The sequence below is a fragment of the Tupaia chinensis genome, unplaced genomic scaffold, assembly GCF_000334495.1.
Source record: "Tupaia chinensis unplaced genomic scaffold, TupChi_1.0 Scaffold000008_1, whole genome shotgun sequence".
Taxonomy (NCBI): Eukaryota; Metazoa; Chordata; class Mammalia; order Scandentia; family Tupaiidae; genus Tupaia; species Tupaia belangeri.
The window spans coordinates 612852-635851 of NW_006159437.1; the positions used below are offsets into that span (position 1 = coordinate 612852).

At 36.1% G+C, this 23000-nt stretch overlaps 1 protein-coding gene across 2 annotated transcripts in view; it reads left to right on the forward strand.

Moving 5' to 3' along the window:
* GRM1 (glutamate metabotropic receptor 1) overlaps positions 1-23000 on the forward strand; it is a 561669-nt gene that overhangs the window by 405334 nt on the left and 133335 nt on the right. For both annotated transcript variants that reach the window (XM_006139863.2, XM_006139861.2), the window contains exon 5: positions 24-259. In XM_006139863.2, coding sequence (XP_006139925.1) covers positions 24-259 — 236 coding nt within the window. The remainder of the gene's footprint in view (positions 1-23; positions 260-23000) is intronic.

Sequence of the window (23000 nt, forward strand, 5' to 3'; positions counted from 1 at the left end):
ACCCCAATCCCTGCATTTTTTAGTGATGGATGGGCAGACAGAGACGAAGTCATTGAAGGTTATGAGGTGGAAGCCAACGGGGGAATCACGATAAAGCTGCAGTCTCCAGAGGTCAGGTCATTTGATGATTATTTCCTGAAACTGAGGTTGGACACTAACACAAGGAATCCCTGGTTCCCTGAGTTCTGGCAACATCGATTCCAGTGCCGCCTACCAGGACACCTTTCGGAAAATCCCAACTTTAAAAGAATCTGCACAGGTAACTCATATTCACAAATAATAACTCAGCAATTGGGTCATCTCCACCAGCCCCATTTCAGCTTGTTGAATGAGACTAAAGAGTGTAGGCTATTCAAAGACAAAAATACCATCTTAGTTCATAAATTAACTAGGAGGTTGAAGTATATATTGCTTCAGGGATGCATATTCCTACATTCTGGAGGCTCTTTTGGTGTCTGGTGGAGAAAGTGCTAGAAAATAGATAGTATAAGTAAAGGAAAAACAAACTAAGAATTCAGGTGTCTAGTATTCAAGCCAGAAGGAAGCAATATTGTTGCAGGCTTGCTTGGGAGATATTAGCTGCAGACTTAAGTGTGTGTAAGCAGCACTGGTTTGATCTTTTTTATTTTTCTTTGTAGTTTGCTTCCATACACAAGACAGGGGAAACTGAAGTGACAGGTGAAGACAGGTAGTGTCACCCTGGGACCTGCCACCATCATGGGTGTTTGTAGGCACACATGCCAGGGAACTCTGCACTCTAATCTGTACACTGGAATGCCGGTTCCCAGTTGGACAGTTCCTTCCCACGTACTGCTTGCTCCCACCATGCCAGGAAAGGGCAGCACACTGTTCTTAGTTTTGGGGGCCTTGATGAGCTCCATAGGAGACCCTTTTACCCCTTAGTAATTATCTCAACTCAGACTTTTAAAACCATTACTTTTATGAGTGTTATCGTTATGACAGAAAGACATCGCTGTCCCCTACTCTTTGTCGGTATCATGTATGCTACAAACACAGGTCATCTTTGGTCTATCATAATGCCATTCAGAACCAGTTTTCATACTTTGTTGATGGCATGGCATGATGGACTTCCCATGGTGATGGGTGATGGAATCTGCTCATGACCTCATTTGTATTGCAGAACAGTAGTATGACATATATTTCTATATCTAGGCTGAGAAGATATTTTTACAAAGGCCTAGAATTCTTTTGTTCATACCACACTCATTTAAAACACTGTATTCAGCTAACCCACCCCTGCCACATACGTTTTTCTACTAACTTCTCTTTCTCTCAAGTAATAGGCCTTCAGAAGTTAAGAATTCCAATGAACCAATGAATCACCTAGGACAGTCTCTGTATTTGCAAAATAGAAGTGTTGAGGATGAGCAAGGGTAGTAACTTCCCTAGGCTCATCTAGTTCATGGCAGCAATGGAATTAGAATCCATACCTCCTAAATACCACAAGGCCTGAATGCTTTCAGACTTAACATTCAGAAGTATACAGCCTTTTATTGCTCTCTAATTGTTTCCTGAGATGTGTTGTCTTATTTCTTACACTGTAATATCTTTAAGGATAGAGTGTTCTTGTGATCTTCATAGAACTCTGTCCAACATGGATCTCTGGGTCAATTCTTGTTAGCAAGCTGATCAGCTAATTGATGACTTCTTTTATTTAGGAATTATTTAGGAATTTACTGTGTTTGCCTGTTCTATTTTTTTTTTTAAAGAAATGTTAAGGAATATTATTTATTTATTTTAACTTTTAAAATTTTGTCAGAGGGTACAGATGCTAAAGAGAGAGAAAGAGAAAGAAAATATGAAACCTTTGTTTGCTTTATTTTTGTTTTTTAAGACAAGTTAAAGACTATTGTTTATTTGTTTTAGCTTTTACAATTTTGCCAGAGGATATGAGAGAGAAAGAGAGAGAGAGAGAGAGAGAGAGAGAATGAAAAATATTTTATTTATTCCATATTCATCTGATATTTATCAGGTACCTGCTATGTATAAGGCTTCATTCTAAGAGATGGAACTATAACAGGTGACCAAAAGAGAACAAAAAAGAGCTATGTTCTCAGTGACTTTATAATTCAGTGGTGGGAATTAGATAATAAACAATAACAACCAAAATAAAGCAAAACATAGGCTTATTTAACTGTATCTAAGAGCTATGGAGAAAGTAAAAACTGGGAATAATGATGAGATGGAAGGATTGTGATTTTAAGAGGATGGGCAGATAAAGATAATATCTTTAACTGTACTAATATACAGTGTATTCATGCTAGGAAAATTCATTTTGCAAGCTGTAATGATATATAGTAATTGAATATAGAAAAAAATTTAAAAATAAAAATTTAAAAAAAAAAGCATGGCAAGAAAGTCTCACTAAGAAGATAACTGTGAAGATGATGAGCTTGAGCCTGTGAACATTTGGGAAGTGTTCTCCATGCCTAAATAACAACACATGAGAAGAGGCAGGAACATGGCTGGCTTGGTGGAAGAACAGTAGGGAGGCCAGGGAAGCTGGAGCCAGTGAGTATGTCATGTCTAGGAAACATGGTCAGGGAGACACTCAGGGGAAGCAGATCAGGTAGGACTTTCCTGGCCATTGCAAGAACTTCATCTTTGATCTGAGTGAGATAGGAAACCCCTGAAAGTTGCAGCACAGCACAGCATTGTCAACCTTCTGTTATCTAAACAGAATCACTCTTGGTGCAACATGTATATATTAAGAGGAAGGTCCCAAGGAAAGGAAAGCAGAGAGGAAATCCCAGTAATAATGCAAGTGAGAATATGGTGGATTGGGCCATGGCAGAAGCAAGCAAAATGAAGAGAAGTGGCATGATGCGAACATATTTTGAATGAGAGTTGAGGAGATTTGCTGACAGAATTGTCAAGGATGAGTAGTCTGAGCAACTGATAAGGTAGTGTCATCATTAATTGAGATAGAAAAAATGTCAGGAAAAGCAGGCTGGGAAAGAATGGAAAGGCTGATTTTGCACAAGTTAAGTTTGAGATGTCTATTAGTGGTCCAGCAATATATGTCATTTCATTGTGGCTTGTTAGTACAATTCAGAATACTATTTATTACACACACTTAGATGTCTTTATGAGGGATTTCTGGGAAAATATTTTATGGTTTAAATTCTCAAAAGAAGGACCAGCATTTGGCATAATTACTCGACTCCCATGTAGTCAACCATGGTTCGAGTCCCGGACCTGGTGATTTAAACTTACGCCAGGCACATGTGGGTGGGTACCCAAGATCCTGAAAGGAGAATGGAGGAGAAGGGATTGTGGCATGGCCATCCCCCCTGGGAGGTGATGTCTCACTTTCTGTCTCTCTGTCTCTCTCTATCTTTCTGGTGAGCTCCCTATAGCAAAAACCTCTCCAAAAAATAACTCAAAAGAAAACAGAACTCTGTAGACATACACATTAATATTTTAGGGTATCTAGGAAAATATTTTATGATCTAAATTCTTGAAAGAGAGGTAGAAGTCTATAGACATGTGCATTAATATCTTGGGGTTTCAATTGTCATACTACTTGTAAATGTCAAAGGTAAAACTCAAACACAGCAGGAAATTGAATTTGCCAGTTCATGAGCTGTTCTTATATTGTGGTTGAATCTCAAAGCTTCAATAAGAGCTTTTTATGTGATATATTGTTACAACTTTTAATAAATATCTTTATGTTTACATTTCATTCTGGTGTCAAGATTAGCAAATATATTCCTTTGTTCTTAGGTCTAATGAAAACAGAAGGTTTATTTAACTTTTCTATTTGGAACTGATTTCAAAAATTACTGATGTTTTCTGCTTTAGTAATCATAGAATCCCATTTATTTATTTATTTTTAGAATTATTTTATTTAACTTTATTTATTTATTTATTTATTTATTTATTTTTTATTTGACCAGAGAGGGACAGAGTGAGAGTGAGAGAGAGTGAGAGAGAAAAAAAAAAAAAAAACAGTAAAGCAAGCCACCAGATCTAGGACTTAAACCATGGTCAACAATGTGGGAATTTCTAGCAACCTTAACCACCATGCTACCTGCCAGCCCTGGAATCTTAGAATTTTAAATTGTCTGTGTGTATATACATTCATGTAAACTTGTTTTGCTCTTCAGTTTTAATCTCTTATTTCTGTGAAATCAGCTTCAATGTTCCTACACAACATAAGCTATCACCTCATGTATTATATTCTTATTCAGTTGAGGTTCTTGAATATAAAATGAATTCCCTAGACTTCTAATGAATACACAGATATGTTTATAAAAATGACTATGAGCATGAGGTATTAACCTTTCCATTCTATTGATAACTATGTTTTTTTATCACTCATTTTTACCTCTTCTAACTGGGTCACTTTTGCTATTTTAGAAGGTTTAGATATTGCTATCAGTTTCCATAGAAACCTGTATTGAGCTTAATCTCAGAAGTCACTATTTAAATAGAGAATTTACATGCGCTCAGTTGCCAGTTTAAATATTAAGGCTTCTGAGCTTAGGCTGAATAATTCGGGAATCACTGTGGCTAATTAAAAAGTACTTCATGCAAAGTCCACATCACTGCTTAATTAGTTCAGTATATCAAGGGATTGCCGATGTGTTGGGAAAACACTAACTGAATCCTCAAAGCCTGACTCCTAAAAAATTAATCACTATAAGGACAGTGGAGAGAGTAGGTATAAAACAACTCAAACTCTCTTCCAGTAAATGTCTTATCTGCTTAAAGGATTTGTATCATGTTTGCAATGGCAGAATACTTTGTCATTTCTGATGAGAACCGTTAGAATCCATGGAAGCTGCTTGAGTGTAGCTCTTGGAAGCACAACCTCTGGGTCTCCTACTGGGCCTGTTATGTATCTGCCATATGAGTTGGATGATCTCACTTAACCCCTGAGTCTCATTATCTGCAACAGTAACATGATAACAATATCTACCTCATAAAGGGGCTGTGAGAATTGAATGGAATAATACAAGTGAACTACTTTGCAACCTGTAAATACTTACCTAAGTCTAAAATGTCTTTACAGTGTCATGTCCTACAAGAAAACAAATAAGATATGATGCACACTTATAGCTTTTGAATTTAAACATTTAACAGAATTACATTCCAGGATGTGGAAACTAGAGAAAAACAAGAACACATCATTAACTGATCACCCTTATACAATGTCAACATAGATATTTTCTTTTTTTCTAAATAGACTTTTATGCCTTTCTCTGACTATAAATTAGTACATGGCTACTATATTTACTGTATGCAACTTAGAAATATAGAAAAGCATAAGAAAGAGGGAGAACATTAAGAATTTATTTTGGGGCCAGCCCTGTAGCCTAGTGGTTGAGAGCTAGATTCCACATGGCCAACCATAGTTCAAATCCTGGCCCCGGAACCTTAAAAAAGATGCTAGGCACCTGTGTGTCCCAAATCCAGATAAGATTAGAGAAATGGAGAAGAAGGAATTGTGGTGTGACCATACTCCACTGTGGGGATGCTTTCTCCCCATCTCTGACAAGCACATCTACCCTCTGGAATTAAAAAATTTTTTTTTTCGTTTGTTTGTTTTATTTGCTATACAGCACATGTGCTTGCAGGAGAAAGAGAGAGACAAAACAGAGAGAAAATGAGAAATCACCTCCCAGAAAGGGTAGCCATGCCATAGTCCCTTCTCCTTCCGTCTCCTCTCAGGATTTTATGCATGCACACACAAGATGGAGTGATTTTCAAGCTGCTGGGTCCAGGACTTTAACTATAGAATCCAGTATCTTAACTATCACACTACCTACTGGCCCCCTAACTACTCTTAATCACTATGAAATATTCGGTATATTTTCATGTTTTTCTGTATTCTCTTAGTCATATAGTTAATATTATCTTATATATTACTTTTTAAAAATAAGCATTGCTTTTTCTTACAAATTATGAATTTCTTTTTTGTTGTTAAATTTATTTTTTATGGATTTCACTTTGTTATTCATTTTTTTCATTCTTTGTTTCTATTTTTTAGAGACTTTTGCTTTAGGGTTGCATGTGCTTGCTGGAGAGAGACAGAGACAGTGAGAGGGAAAGTGAGAAATCACCATCTAGTGGGGATAGTCACACCACAATCCCTTTTCCTCCATTCTTCTCTTGGGATCTTTGACATGAACACGCATGCACCTGTTTGACTTTGAATCCCCCAGGTCTGGGATTTGAACTGGGGTTGACCATGTGGGAGTCCAGAGATGTAACCACTATGCCATCTAGCCCCATTTTTTTTATATTAGTGACTCCATAATATTGTACTTACAGATAAGTTATAATTTATTTAATTATTTCATTCTTCTTACATATTTAGGTCATTTAGTTCTTCATAACTTTTTAAAAATGGTGTAGCAGTGATATAATAATAAAAAAAATTCTTCCTAAGCCCTTTCTCTTTCTTTCTCTCTTTTGTAGCTTTTTAGATAATTTTTAAATATTTCTAAAAGTTGAATTACTTAGTCAAAAGATGTTAATATTTATAAGGCATCGGAAAGTAAGAATTTCCAAAGGCTAACTCCTACCAGCACTGTATGAAACTCTATGCAATTTTTTTCCATTTTGTATTGCATAGGTGTAATGATAGTGTGCATATAGTTCTGCATATTATTTTCACTTAGGTTTATACTTTAAATATTTTTTGTGCTGCATGATGTTTATAACCACTATTTTAATAACTCTATAATGTTCTATCCAATGAAAATATTATAATTACTCAGCTATTCTTAAATTGTTGGTCATTTAGGCTGTTTCCAATTTTCCGTCTTATTAAAAAAACACTGAATTGGTACTGAGAGTTTTTATGATTATTGTTACTATTTGAGGATTGTTTCTTTACCATAGATTTGTAAATATATAATGATTGGTCTAGGGACATGGTAGCTTGGGAGTCCCTTACAAACATGGAGTGCCATTGTATTGCAATATAGGAATACTAATATTCACTGTGGCCAATGCTGTGCTAACCGCATTAATTTACTAGGTTTACTATATTCTTATCAGACTTTTTTTTTTACAACCCAGTAAATTTGCCACCATAATTTTACATGTTCTCCCTTCATTCTTTGTACCAATTAGGAACAGATGGGCATAATGCTTTTTAAAGCTAGCATATAGTTGCACTTGGCTATTATCCAAGACATAATAAAAGAATTTGGCTGGAGTATATAATTAATGCACACCAACAGCTCAAAACTACTAAGATAAATGACAGCTAGTCTGGTAAGATAAAATTTCAAGACTGTCAAGCAAAGAGACTCTTACCTCCAAAGTTTGGAAACTGACATTGACAAACTTTAGACTGGTACCTATTTTCATAATATATTGGCCTTATCACGTTTTTAATTTTATGAACTTTATACTTTGAATTAACTTATTATGTGGCTAGATAAGATTGATCCATTATAATTTTATTCAGAGTAAGTTTATAAATTTCTAAACTTAATTAATTAGTTTCTTATATGTTTTGCTTCTTTTTTTCTCCCTTGATTCCTTCCTTCTCACCCTTGGCTATTTCCCACCTTCTTTCTACACTGTGTACCAAAGTATTTACATTTGCTCTCCATGCTTTTTTTTGAGAGTTTTTTTTTTTTTTTCCCGCTATAGGGCGTGTGCACTCGCCAGACAGACAGAGAGAGACATAGAGACAGAAAGCGAGATATCACCCCCCAGAGGGGATGGCCACGCCGCAATCCCTTCTCCTCCATTCTCCTTTCGGGACCTTGGGCACGCACGCACACGCGCCCGGCGTGAGTTTTAAGACACCGGGTCCAGGATGCGAACCGCGGTCAACTACGTGGGAGTCCAGCGACATAGCCATTACGCTAACTGCTGGTTCCCTTGCTCTCCATGCTTTTATACCATACAATATTTTAGTTTCTTCTACAGAGTACAGACATTCAGTATAAATTAAGTAGGGACATACAATATCTCTCTTTTATAGGCTGGCTTGCTTTGCTTAGCAGCAAATTCTCTATATTTGTCCACTTTCTATCAAATTCCAGGGTCTCCTTGTTCTTAATGGCTGAGTAGTATTCTGTAATATATATATCCCCACATTTTCTATTTATTTGTCTGTTTATAGACATTTGGGTGGTTCCATGTCTTAGCTATTGTCAATAATGTTGCAATGAACATGAATGTGCTAGTGTTTTTCTGACTGAGTGCCTTCCTATCCTTTGGGTAGATACCCAGATTACTGGGTCATATAGTTGTTCTCTTTGTAGGTTTTTAAGGAACCTCCATATTGTTCTCCACAGTTGCTGTACTAAATTAAATTCCCAACCTCAGTGTGGGAGAGTTCCCTTTTCTCCACAGTCTCATCAGCACTTATCATTTTTTTTTTTTAATCTTAGCCATTCTGACTGGGGTTAGGTGGTAGCCCATTGTGGTTTTGATATGCATCTCCCTTATGATAAAGGATGTTGAGCATATTTTTTTTATATGCTTTTCGACTTTATGTCTTCCTTGGAGAGTTGCCTGTTCAGCACATTTGCCCATCTTTTAATAGGGTTGATCATTTATTTTTTTTTTCAAATGAGCTGCTTGAGTTCCCTGTATATGCTGGTTATCAGTCTCTTATCTGAGTCATAGCTTGCAAATATATTCTCCCACTCTCAGGGTTGTCGATTCACTCTAATTATTGTTTCTTTTGCTGTTCAGAAGCTTTTTAACCTGATGTCATTTCACTTGTCTATTTTTGAGATCATTAGTTGTGCTTTGTGGGTTTTATTTAATAAATCGTTGCCTACTCTGATGTCTCCAAGAGTTTCTCCAGTGTTGCCCACCAGTAGTTTTACTGTTTGAGGTTTTAGGCTTGGATCTTTGATCCATTTGAAAGTGATTTGATTTTTGTTAATGGTGAAAGATGGGGGTCCAGTTTTATCTTTCTGCAGGTGGAAACCCAGTTTTTCCAGCACTACTTGCTGAAGAGATTTTCTTTTCCCCATTTGATTATTCCATGCCCTTTGTAAAAAATCAGTTGGCTATTATTTGGGGTTTATTTCTTGGGTCTCTATTCTGTTCCAGTAGATAAAATTTCTAAGCTTATTAAAGTTTGTAAAGTGAAGTGGATTTCAATTTATTTCAACTAATTGTGTCCTGAGTAATAACTTCTCTTTGTCTCTGAAAGTTTAGCTCCAATGCCAATACTTCTGAACAATATCATTGCCTTCACCTAAGAAATTTATACTATTAATCAGTTTGTGAAAGACATCACATTTCTCTACCCTTCTCTATATCAAGGCTCTTAGGAAGTAACTTTCCAACATTAATCAGTTTGTGAAAGACATCACATTTCTTTACCCTTCTCTATATCAAGGCTCTTAGAAAGTGACTTTTCAATATTTCCATCAAAATGTAGAGTTTTATTCCATACCTCTTGAGTCTGCAATCACCTTACAGTTTATTCACTCCAAGTCTAGGCTACAAGAAGCTGGGCCTACTTCCATTCTCTTTCTTAGAACGCTACCTCTGCCTTATAAACATTCCTGAGTTATCTTGCTAGAAGATGGGAAATAAGATGGATTACAAACATGATAAACCATTCAGTTAAGGATTCCTGGATTGGCCAGTCCACAACCAATTCACTACTTGACAAAAGAGTGAGTCCAGCTGAGATGAATCATGTCCAAACCAGAGCAGTAGAACTTCCCAGCTTATGCCTAGTTTCTGAACTAAATAAATTTTTGTTGGTTTACGCCATTAATCCTTAGGGATGGCTTATTATGTCATTTTAATGTATCAGTAGATAACTAACAAAGAGTCTTCATAGTCTGGTAACCTGTGACCCTCAAATGGAGCAATAGTTGGCTTCAGTAAATTAGACACCATAATTCCTCAACCCAGTGCTAGAATGATCTGCTTTTTCTCTTTATAAATAGAGGAAAAATACAGTTTTTATCCTAGATTTCATGGAGCAAACCCAAGCATTTTATAGATCCTACAATGAAGAGAATTGTAAAGTCCTTTTATTTAATGCAGTATAACTATTTTACTTTGGAATTCTGGTATACAGACTAGAAGTACTGAAAAATGGGGTACTGTTAACTATAGCAAAGCTAAACTCTCTCAAAACTAAATAATCTTGGAACCAGCAGATGTTGTAATTGTTACATCACTGGACTCTAATGTAGTCAGTGGCTTGAGTTCTGGACCTGGCAGCTTAAAACTCCTGCCTGGCATGTATGTGTGCCTGTCCAAAATCCCAAGTGGAGAATGGAGGAGAAGGGATTGCTGTATGGCCATACCCCCTGGAGGGTGATTTCTCGCTTTCTGTTTCTCTGTCTTTTTCTGTCTCTCCATCAAGAGCATGCACCCTATAGCAAAAATCTTTCTATATAAAAAAGGAAAAAAAACCTAAACACTTATGATGTTGTACAGTTGTATAGTTGCTGGTATAAGTAGCTTTGTGGAAGTATGTTTCTCAAAAGTCTTTGATGTGCTTATATCTTCTGGGCATAAGAATAAAAACAAAAGTCTTTGAAGTGCTTATATCTTCTGGGTGTAAGAATAAAAGTAAACTGACTGTGTTGCAGCTGAACATTTTAACTTTCAGAAAAATCATATTAATTATCACACATAGATGAAGCTCTGAAAATAACATTGTACTATAAGCACAATGTTGGTCTGTCTCTTATTAACACTTTTGATCTACACTGTTGAACATGATAAATGCTATTTTTGATGGTTGTATATAGGGTTATTCCATTACTTTTAAGTTGTGTTATTTTTCACTGGGAGAATAGTTTTGCATTTCATGTCTTGTACTCATTTGCTGTTGAGAACATTAACAAGTCTTAATTTCAACCATCATAAAAAAGTAACCATTCTTTTATGATAACTATGAGCAAATATACTTAGGGACCAGTCAACACACTCATTTTCTCCTATTTTTATAGTGTCATTGTGGTATAAGTGATGTACAACATGCAACAAATTGCACATATTTGTGCAAAATTTAATAATGTTTATATATGTAGATGAGTATGAAGCATTACCACCATTAAGGTAGTGAAAGTATCACCCTCCAAATTCCTTTGTGCCTCACAAAAATTACCTCTCTCCAACTCTTCCCTACCCACATTCCCAGGAAACATCACTTATTGGTTTTCTATCGCTGAAGTTGGTTTGTAACTGCTAGACTTTGATATAAATGAAATTGTACTTTGCGTGTTCTTTTTTCTCTGCCTTATTTCACTCAACACAATTATTTTGGCATTCATCATTATGTTGTATATGTCAAGAGTAAATTCCTTTTAGTTGTTGAGTGGTGCTCTATTACTTTATCATAACTTGTTTATCCTTTTACCTATAAATAGACACTTGGGTTATTTCTAGTTTTTGATTGGTACAAATAAAGCTACTGTGAACAGTCATGTGTAAGTTTTATACACCCATGCTTTTGTTTTACTTGAGTCAATTTCTAGGAGTGCAGTGGCTGGATCATGTGGTACGTATATATTTACCACAGGAGAGGTTTGTATGTTGCACGTTCTTCTTTTTATTCACCCCTTTATCCTACTTATTATGGAGGTACATGATGGGTAAATGGTATCAAAAGGATTGACACTGAGAAGATGAATGGCTGTTAGAGATCAAGAACCAGTGAGACTTTCTAACTGCTTCTTGAAGAGTCTGTTCTGTCATTTCATAATTTCTGCTATGGTGGAGGTGACAAAGTAAGTGAAATATTTTGTTTATGTTATGAGCCAAATTATGGGTCATAATAGCTACTAATCAGAATTCCTTGTTCGAAATTTTGGAATCAGAGTTTCCATATCACTGAGTAACTTCCTGAGTGTGTTTATAATAGTAAATTCTCTAGTGGAGCATTTTCTGTAAACCTACCTCATATCCTAAGTTATAATTTACATCTGTGCTCTGATGGGTGTGACCCCACTGTGTAATCAGCCCATTAATTACACCTACACTGCAGTCACTGTGTCATACGTCATACTCAGGGTCTCCTTGTGAAACCTCACACCAAGGGACTGTGTGGAGTAGTATTTACTGTGCTGTGACAATCACCTGAGCAAGTTTCAAGGTCATGTCATAACTCTATGTAACCACTTTGCTTATTTACTAATTAGCCTTTCTTTGGAGTGTCAACGATTGGTAAACAGCATTATTATAACACAAATCCTTATAGAGGCTTGGTGGACATCTATAGAAGATACGTGAGGTCAAAGATTTCAAATTTGTTATAAACACTAGTAAATTTAATGCATAGAGACTTGCACAAATAGATTTGGTTCTAATATTTCTTTTTTAAATTTATTTTTAATTATTTTTATATGAAATCACTCTATCATTACAGCATATCAAATAAATTTTCCCATCCTGAATATGCTGTATATTAGTCCAGTCAAAGGTATTATCATACATATTGTCATCTACATATTATTTTGCATTTTTGTGTCCTGAAAGCATTCTGGATCTAATATTTTAATCAGCCTAATACTTCATCTAATCAATTTGGCTAAGTTAATAGCCCAGACCCTGAAATTATGTAAATAATTGTATAGTAGTAGTTCTTTTCTAATTTTTTTCTCTTTGTTTCTTCTTTCTTCTCCTTCTTCTTCTTCTTCTTCTTCTTCTTCTTCTTCTTCTTCTTCTTCTTCTTCTTCTTCTTCTTCTTCTTCTTCTTCTTCTTCTTCTTCTTCTTCTTCTTCTTCTTCTTCTTCTTCTTTTTCTATAGGGCACGTGAGCTTGCCAGAAAGGCAGAGAGACAGAGACATAGAAAGCTAGAAATCACCCCCCCACAAGGGGGAATGGCCATGCCACAATCCCTTCTCCTCCATTCTCCTCTTGGGATCTTGGGCACACACATACACATGCCAGCATGAGTTTAAGTCACCGGGTCCAGGACTCAAAAAGCAGTCTACTGTGTGGGGGTCCAGAGACATAGCCATTATGCCAACTGCTGGTCCCCCTTTTCTGACTTTCATTAAACAAAAATTACAGAACATTTTATCCACAGAGAAATTTTCATTTTTTGTTTGTTTGTTAATTTTTCTTCCCTTTTCCCCCTCTCACCATTCTCCATGACCCACTCCCCGCTCTTAAATTCTCTGGTAGCTATCAATGCACTTATCCTCTCTACTATCATATTTTTTGATCTTTCGATTTCTGCCATAGAGTGGATTCAGTACATATTGAGTGAGCTATGTAGTTTCTATCTTTCAAAATCTAGCTCACTTCATTTAATGTTAAGTCTTCTATATTATCCACTTTGATTCAAATGTTAGGGTCTCAATTCTTTCTTTTCTTTTCTTTTCTTTCTTTCTTTCTTTTTTTTTTTTTTTTTTTAAAGAGATTGTTGCTATAGGATGCATGCACTGGTCAGAGAAACAGAGAGACAGGAGAGAAAGTGAGAAATGATCCCCCAGGGGGGATGGCCATTCTGCAATCCCTTCTCCTCCGTTCTTCTATCTGGATCTTGGGCATGCACACACACAACTGGCCAGAACTTCAAATTACTGGATCTGGTATTCAAACCTTGGTCAGCCATGCGGTAGTCCAGCACCATAACCACCTGCTGGCCATGGGTCTCATTGTTTCTTATGGCTGAGTAATATTCCATAGTGTATATGTGCCATAGTTTTTCAAACCAGTCATCAGTTTTTGGACAGTTAGGTTGATCCCATCACTTTGCAATTGTGAATAATGCAGCAACAAACATGGATGTGCAATTTTCTTTCCAATTGAGTGTTTTCCTGTCCTTTGGGTAAATACCAAGGAGTGAATTATTAGGTCATATAGCAGTTCTATTTGTAGGTTTTCGAGGAACCACTATATTGTTTTCCACAGAGGCTGTACTAATTTACTTTCCCACCTACAGTGTAAGAAGGTTTACCTTTCATCATAGCCTCATCAGCACTTGGGGTCTGTTTTTTTTTTAATTCTAGACATTCTAACTGGGGTTAAATGGTATCTCATTGTGGTTTTAATTTGCATTCCACTTTTAACAAGAGACTGAAAATATTTTCAAATGCTTTTTGGCCATCTGTAAATCGTCCTTGGAAAGTTGTCTATTCAGTTCATTTGCCCACTTTTTAATGGATTATATCATGTTTACTTTATGAGTAAATTGCTTGAGTTCCCTATATATTCTGATTATCAATTTCTTGTCTGAAGAACATTTGCAAATATTTTCTTCCATTCTGAGGGTGATCTTTTCACTCTAATCGTTGTTTGTTTTCTTTGCTGTGAAGAGGTTTTTTAGCTTGATATAATTCCACTGTTCTATTTTTGGTATTGTTGCCTGTGCTTTAGGATCCTATTTAAGACATCTTTGCTTACTCCAATGTCTTCAAGAGTTTCCCTTAAGTTTTCTAACAATAGTTTTATAGTTTGAGGCTTTACATGTAAATCTTTGATCCATTTTGAGTTGATTCTTGTTAATAGTGAGAGTTAGAGGTCGAGTTCCGTTTTTATACAGCTGACTATTGGTTCTTTCAGCACCATTTGTTGAAAAGATTTTCTTTTCTCCACTACATTGTCTTATACCCTTTGTCAAAGATTAATTGGCTGTATGATTTGGGGTTTAATTCTGGATTTTCTATTCTGTACCATTGGTCTATGTGTCTATTTTTGTGCTATTACCATGCTGTTTTTATTATTAGAGATTTGTAATATATTTTCAAGTCAGTTAATGAGATGTCTCCTACTTTATTATTTGGCACAGTATTGCCTTGTTAATATAAGATCTTTTATAATTCCAGAAAAAAATTATCATTTTTTTTACTTCTGTGGGTAATGTCATTGGCAATTGGATTGGAATCACATTTAATATGTAAATTAATGTAGGTACAATTTTGTTTATGCTGTCCTCCATTTCGAAAACACAAGATGTTTTTCCATTTTTTTTGTATACTTTCTTTTTTCAGTTTCTCATGTTTCTTTTTTTGTTTGTTTGTTTGTTTGTTTTTTCTTGTACAGGCCTTTTACCTCTTTGGTTATGTTTATTCCGAAGTATCTTATTCATTTTGCAGCTATTGTAAATGGGATTAGTTTCTTCAATTCTGTCTCAGCCTGTTCATTGCTAGTATATAGAAATATTATACATTTTCTGCTACTTTGCTGAATTTGTTTATTACTTCTAGGAATTTTTTATGGATTCCTTTGGATTTTTTATGTATATAATCAGTTCATCTACAAATAGGGACAGTTTAGCTTCATCTTTTCCTATCCAAATGTCTTTTATTTTGCTATCTACCTGATTTCATTGGCTAGTACTTCTAGCACTATGTTGAAAAGAAGTGGAGAGCTGGACCAGCAGTTGGCATAATGGCTATATTGCTGGACTCCCATGTAGTTGATCACAGTTCGAGACCTGGACCCAGTGGCTTAAACTCATGCCAGGAGCATTTGCGTGCATGCCCAAGATCCCATGAGGAGAATGGAGAAGAAGATATGGTGGTGTGGCCATCTTCCCTGGGCAGTGATTTCTTGCTTTCTGTCTCTCTCTGTCTCTCCGGTGAGCGCACGCACTCTATAGCAAAAACCTCTCCCAAAAAAAGGAAAAAAAAGAAAAGAAAAGAAGTGGAGAAAATGGATAGTCTCGTATTGTTCAAGTTTTAGTAGTAAAGCTTTCAGCTTTTCCCCATTCAATATGTTAGCAATGGGTCTGTTATATATGGCTTTAATTGTGTTAAGAAATGTCCTTTCTAGGGGGCCAGCAAGTGGTGTGGTGGATAAGGGTGCTGGATTCCCACATGGCCAACCATGGTTCAAGTCCTGGACCTGGTGGCTTGCTTTCTCACTTTCCCTTTCTCTCTCTCTCTTTCGTCAAATAAAGAAAAAATAACAATAATGAATGGAAATAAATAAATAAATAATTCTTTAAAAAAAAAGAAATATCCTTTCTATCCGTATTTTGATAAGAATCTAAATCATGAAATTATGTTGTATTTTGTCAAATGCTTTTTCCACATTATAGATATGATCATCTTTATTTCTGTTAATGTGATGTATTACATTAATATAATATATATAAAATATAAAAATATATTTATTTATTTTATAAATATATTTTTTATAAATTTTATGTTTGTTTATTTTAACCAGAACAATATAGCTTTATATATATTATACAAAAAATAAAAAACATCTTACCTTGTGCCCCAGTACAAGGAAAGAAATCATTTTGAGACAGAGAATCACATAGTTGTTGGCATGCCCAGTGGGCAAACACTTTAAGGCTGGTGTTTCCCTTCCGCCTTAACAACATTACATCAGCTTTGATGCATCTGTAAAACATCTTCCCTGCAGAAACTCAGATCCCGAAGACCACACCCAGGAGGTACCCTGTCCCCAGACTGACTTCTCTAACTCAGTCGCCTCTAAAGACACTCAGTAAAGGTAGCATAGGCTACAGGACAGTGCTACCGCAGCAATAAAAGACTGGTCCAGTCCATTGAGTGGGCAGTAGGAGCTGAACTTAGAAAACTCTTCAGATAGGCAAGGGAGAAGGAGAGGGAGCAGGTGGAGGCCATAGAGCCTGATAAAATGGAGAAAAATATGACTTTGGGTATTACCATTTGGTATGATAATCAGATTCCAACCTTGCATCACTGAGATACCAAGAGCCAGGGAGACAGGAAAGCAGTGCACTCCTTCAGTGCAATTCAAGGTTATTTGATCCTTTTTCACTGAATCTGGATTTCATTCTGCCTGAATACCTGCAATGATTTCTTTAATCGTCACGGCTTTTAAAAACATAAAAGGTGATGTGCCTGAGAAGATGGGATGAACAGGTCTACCTGGTAAAGTATGATTCTGACATCAGGACCTGCTGGACTCCCTTTCTGCTACCAGAAAGCCAGCAAAAGAAATCATGCCCATGCAAGTGAAGGCAGGCACCAGCGCTATTTCCTGCCTGAGAATCAGCCACAGAGCTGTGGTTCCAAAAGCCTGGAAGAGCCTAGTCTCTCTCAGATGGGTGCTGGCAAAACTCTGGCCAACCAGCTGGACTAGAATCCTTCCTGAGCTGTCTGTAGAAGGAATCAGAAGGGTTCAGCACACCCTTGCAGAGGGCAGGTAACAAAGTAGCCAACCCCTGGAAAGCAGTTTAATTTTTTGTTGTTGTTGTTGTTGTTGTTTTTTAGTTTTCTCCTTTCAACCAGATTTTCATCTCTCAATGATGTTCCTGTATATAGCTATGCCTTATATAGTTCTGAGAGAGTGGTTTCATTGCAAATGACCAAAGGCTGGACCCCTTTGGCTATAATGTAGACCTTTCAGTTGTGCTTTCAGAAAGCGAGAAATCACCTCCCAGGGGAGATGGCCATGCTGCAATCCCTTGTTTTAAGCCACCAGGTCAGGTCTGGAACTAGAACTGCTGTCCACTATGTGGGAGTTCAGCAATGTAACTACTAAGCCATCTGCTGGTCCCAATTTTCTATTCCTGCCATGTCAAATCACCACAAACTCAGTGGCTTGAAATGACACATATGTGTTATGCTACAGTTCTATAGGCTGGAAGACTGGGCTAAGATAAGAGTATCTTCAGGACCATGTTCCTTAATGACAATCCTGGGAGAGAATCTGTTTCCTTGTTTTTTCTAACTTTAGGAGGTCACCCACATTCCTTGTCTCATGGCCCCCTTACTCTATATTCAAATCCAAGAATGTTTCATTTGTCTGAACTTCTTTGCACAACCTCATCTTTCTCTGACAATGACCAAGCAAACCCCATTTTAAAGCATTCAAGTGATTAATTTGGGTCCACCTAGATAACTCAGGGTAGTCTCCCTATCATGAGTTAAGATTAATCTCATTTGCAAGATTTGTTTTGCCATGTAGCCTAATTTATCCACACATTCAGGAATTAAGATGTGGGTATCTTTGGGGAACCATTATTTTATCTACCGTCCTAGATGTCCAGACGAAGCAAGAGATTGGCATCTTAGGTGCTGTCTGCCAGTTGTTACTGCAGCTCTTCTTCTAGCTGCCACCCTGCCTTTGCTGACAGATGCTGAACGAGCAGGATGCAACCCTTTGGGACCAAACTTAAAAAGTCATTTTCATTGTGTTTCTATGAAAGGTTTACATCAAGGCAGTTGAGGACATGTGCTCCTTTTCACTCACTCTCAGGAGAATTCCTTCTTTAGCATCGCTGTACTTGGCTTCTTCTGATGGGCACCGGAGATAGCCTCCTTTCTGGGGACCAATCGGTTCTTTTGCTTTACTGCTTGACCCTAAAATTTGTGGACCCAAGGACCTTTTGAATTTTCAATGGTCTATTTTAGTTTAGGCTGTAACAGTTTTCATTTTCCTTGCAAAACTCTTCAAAAATTTTAGTTTTTCTTATAATGAGTTTATCAGTCACACTTTATGCCAATAGACAAGCTTCTAATTCTTTTTGAACAAGTCTCACCTTCTGGACTTCAGGTACACTGAGCCTAATAGACGTCTAATGAAAGCCACAGTCTTAGGCTCTTGTTCCTTGGCTATTTTCTTCATCTAAGAGATATATAGGTGTCAAATTAATTCAGATTTTTAATACAAAGAATATAAGTCTTGATTTGGTCTTTGTCATGAATTGAAGTTTCCATTTGCCTCTTGTAATGCAAAGACCTTCTCGGTTTCATTTTAAGTTGGAAATGAGAATGAATTTCATTTTCGTCTCTGCACATTTAATTTTTCTATCTCCTTGCCTAAGCATGCAAGTTCATTTGATAGAACACCTGCCTTCTAAGTTATTGCAATAATATCAGGGAGAGTTTTGTCACTGCCCAACAATAGGTTTATGTCCTTTTAGACTCTAGTCATACTTTCTTTGCCTTCTCTCACCTATTTCTAAATGTCTCGCATTTCACATTTCATTGTAACTTTTGTTATTGTTATAGCATCCACTTACATTTAGGAATCAACAAAATACCCTTATTTTCTTATCAAAGTAAGATTAGGCAATAATCTGATATTACTGTGCTGAGTTTTCATGTTTCTACTAGTATAGTCTTTGTTTAAAGATTTTGAGCAGAACCAGGGCTTATTCTCATCCTAAGAAGGATCAAAAGAAAGAAGTTCATGTGTCGTCTAACATAGCAATCTTCTCTCTGCTGAGGGATCCCACCTTCTAGTTTTACCCTAAGATGATTGGCATTGATGAGCAATTATAGGATTTTCTTTCTCACATGGGAACGAGAGAGCAATATCACCTCTTCTGCAATGGAGAGGGTTCTTGCAAAGCAAGAAGCACACACACATTCTTATGCGGTAGTACAAAGGTTGCTGAACATATCCATCTCACACTTCTCTCTTTCATAAGCAATTTATTTATATCATATCCCGAAATAAAATGCTTGCTGACTGACAGTACCATGCTCTCTTAGTAACAGATTTCAGTCTATATGTTCAGAGGTTAAGGAAACATTGTCATGTACAATTGGTTAATGATCCCCCATACTCTGCTCTAATGATCCGTATTCTGCTTTAATGATCCCCCATACTCTGCTCTAACATCCATGGTTGTCCAAGAGTTCCTGGAATACTGTTATTAGGTACTATGCTTTTTAAAATCCTTACATCAAGCTGTGAAAATAAGGGTTATTTTTTTTTATCTTTTTAAAATAAGCATCAAGTTGAATATTTTCCTCACTTTTATGATTTTATGACATTTTTGTTTGCATCCTTTATCAGACTACCTTTTCTTCTAATTAAAATTCCCTTTGTTTTAACATTCTTATTAATAAACTTATAATTTTTTTGTTTTCAAACCCTTATATTATATAGAGAATCAGTGGGCCTTTGAGCCCTTGAAACCCCTGTCTTAGACACTTGTTCAGTTTACAGGTAGGATCAGGTTTTAGTTACTAGGCTCTAAAGTGAGGTGAATAAGTTCAAGAAGTGGTAAAAGAACTAATAGAATTGAGTTTATTGAAAAGGAAAAATACATATTAAAGAAGGAAATATAAGGACAAAAGTTAAATTATGTTTTTGTAGCTATTTCCAAGTATCACCATTTTTTTAAAAGTACAATGAAAAAATAATAGTAAAAATACTAAGAGAAAAGTAAATCAAGGTATAGAATACAGGTACTGGGAAGTAGCCTACAATTATTTGGCATATCCTCCACTAACTGAGGGCATTATGGAAAGCTGCACAGAAGTCTGGCCTGTATTTCACCAGGATATGTATATATGGCTGTATGTATTTTATGCATTAACACCTAGTCATTTCCCAAACTTCACTTAAGGCAATCATTAAAGTTTCTTACGGCATGATATGGTTGTTTAATGATTAGGAAATGAGAATTTCAGGAAGTTATTTATGGTATAATATAAAGGACCTAATATGTGCTTTGATTTTCATAAAGTTTTCATTTTAGAGTAATTTTAAAGATTTAGCATACAAATTATGAAGATAAATAGTTTCTCTCTACTCCACAGTTTACCTCATGGTGAAAATGCTACATTAGCATGTTATATTTGTCAAAATTAATGAACCTGTATTTATGCATTATTATTAACTAATATCCATTCATTATTTTTATTTCCTTAATTGTTATCTAATGCAGTTTCAGGGTACTGTCTAATGGATACCATATTACATTTAGTCATCATGTCTCCTGAGGCCTCTTGGTTGTGAGACTTATGATATGACTTTTTAAATTATGGAGGTTTTGTAGTCAGGAGGTGGCATGGTGGTTAAGGTGCTGGATTTCAAGTGGCCAACCATGGTTCTAGTCCCAGACCTGGTAGCTTAAAAAATCATGTGGGTGCTAGTGCACATGTGTGCCCCAAATCCTGAAAGAATGGAGGAGACTGGATTGTGGCTTGGATTATTTTTCACTTTTCATTATTATTATTTTTTTTAATTTTGGTCTCTCTCCAGGTAGCACATCTGCCCTAAAATATAAATAAATAAATAAATAAATAAATAAATAAATAAATAAATAAAAAGGAGAGGGGATAGGATAGGGTAAAGGAAACTCAAATAAGGTCAAAATTTGTGTTTTAGAGACAAAACACATGTCAAAAGATTATGTTCTGTAGCTAGACATGGGCAATAAATATGACCTCTAACCACCATGTTGAAAAGAAACAAATACACCAGTTTGTAAAAATGAAATTCCTCCTGTTACTAGGTCCTGAGATAGATTCCTCCTGAAGTGGACAGTAAGATACCACTTTTTAGTACCCTAAACATTTTCATTAACATCGGCTTTAATGGAAATATTGGGTCTTGGGAAAATCATGATGTGGTTTTCTGTGCAAAAATGCATTATGACTTTCCTGATGACCCAATAAAACATGGCTTATTAAGGCTATTTTCTAGAGCATCTTTGAGGTCAGCCAAGGTTGTGATTGAATGCATTTCAGGTGTGGAGAGAATGGATGGTGGTGGAGTCAGTGTCCTTGTGGAGGTTCATCAAAGAACTGGACTTCTCCTACATAGCAATTTCAATAGGATTTATCTCCAGGCTTCCTGAGAAAACCAGCTTACTTAGAACCAGCAGTTGGCATGGTGGTTGGAGTGCTGGACTCTCACATGGCCAACTGTGGTTCAAGTCCTGGAACTGGAGGCTTGCTTTCTCACTTTCTCTCTCTTTCTCTCTTTCTCTCTCTTGCTCTGTCTCTATCTGGTGAATGCTTACACCCTACAGAAAATTTTTTAAAATGATGATAATAATAAAAAAAATTAAATAATTTACAAAAAGATTCATTTAGAAAATCAGCTAACTCAGTAAATAACCATGTCAGTGGTTTCAGGTGGGTAGACCTATCTGATTCCACATTAACTTTACTAAAAAAAAGTTTCTACTTTGATGCAAGACAAGCAAAGGATTTTTCAATGTATATTCTTGAAAATAAGTTCAACTGAAGATATTTTGAGTAAGCAAACTTCATCTTAGGTTGTTGCTGAGGCTGATGGGTCTGTGAAGGGCTAAATTTTGTCAGGCAAGAATTTGAGGCACCTTCCAGATTGTAGGATAGCAACCTGTTTTGTTTCTGCCTACATTATCTTGGTCAGGGGCAGCTGCTTATAAAAATGGATACTATTTTTTTTTTTTTTGGCCACATCTGTCCATAGTGCAAAGTTGCCAAAAAATTTGAAGCTACCTCCTCCATGCAATTCTAATATGCCAGAAAGCAGATGGGATTTTGTGTAATGGCAATTATTTATATTGTTCTCTAGATTTAGCATTCCTCTGTGGACAGTATTGCTAATTAAAGCAATACTGCAGCTAAAATTAAAGTGTGACCCATTGACCTCAAGCTCCTTTAAAATATCACACACACAAACATACACACACACACACAAATTTTGATTGCTAACTTAGATCTTTACATTAGGATTAATAGATCCTTATTTGATTCTTGGCTTTGTCCCTTGTTCTGTGTGGCTTTGGAAAAATTTTTTAAAAACTCTATGCCTCAGTTGTTTCATCTGTAACTTAGAAAGAATATATCAATATTAAAGAACAAAAATTAAAATAAAATATTGGGTGTCAGAAAGGTCACAATGCATTTTTGCATAGGAAAAATATATCATAGCTTTTCTAACAACCCAATAAAATAGATTATGTGATGCTCCTACCTAAATATTTAAATAGTAATATTATCTTAGTTATATTAATATTTCTTATTTCTTTACATAAACATGTATATTTAAAACTATTTTCCTCTCTAAACATGACATATGGTGTCTATTTTATAAATATATAAATATGCATATATATATATATATATATCAGTTTTATTAATGTGTCTTCATGTTTGTCATAGGATTCTGCTGACTTTTCATTCTGTTCTCTTAATTTCTCCATCTTTCCAATTGTCAGATATTCTTGGGCTTCCAGGTACTCAGCTCAGGGAAATTTTTATTAAGTCTGGGCAGTCAGAAATGCTGCCTCAACCTTCATTTGACTCTTAACCTGAGGGACAGGGTTCTTTGGCCCAGCAGAGGAAGTTATGTTGGGTCTCAGTTATCCTTCATCCCAATAGGGCAGGGTAGGCCAGTAG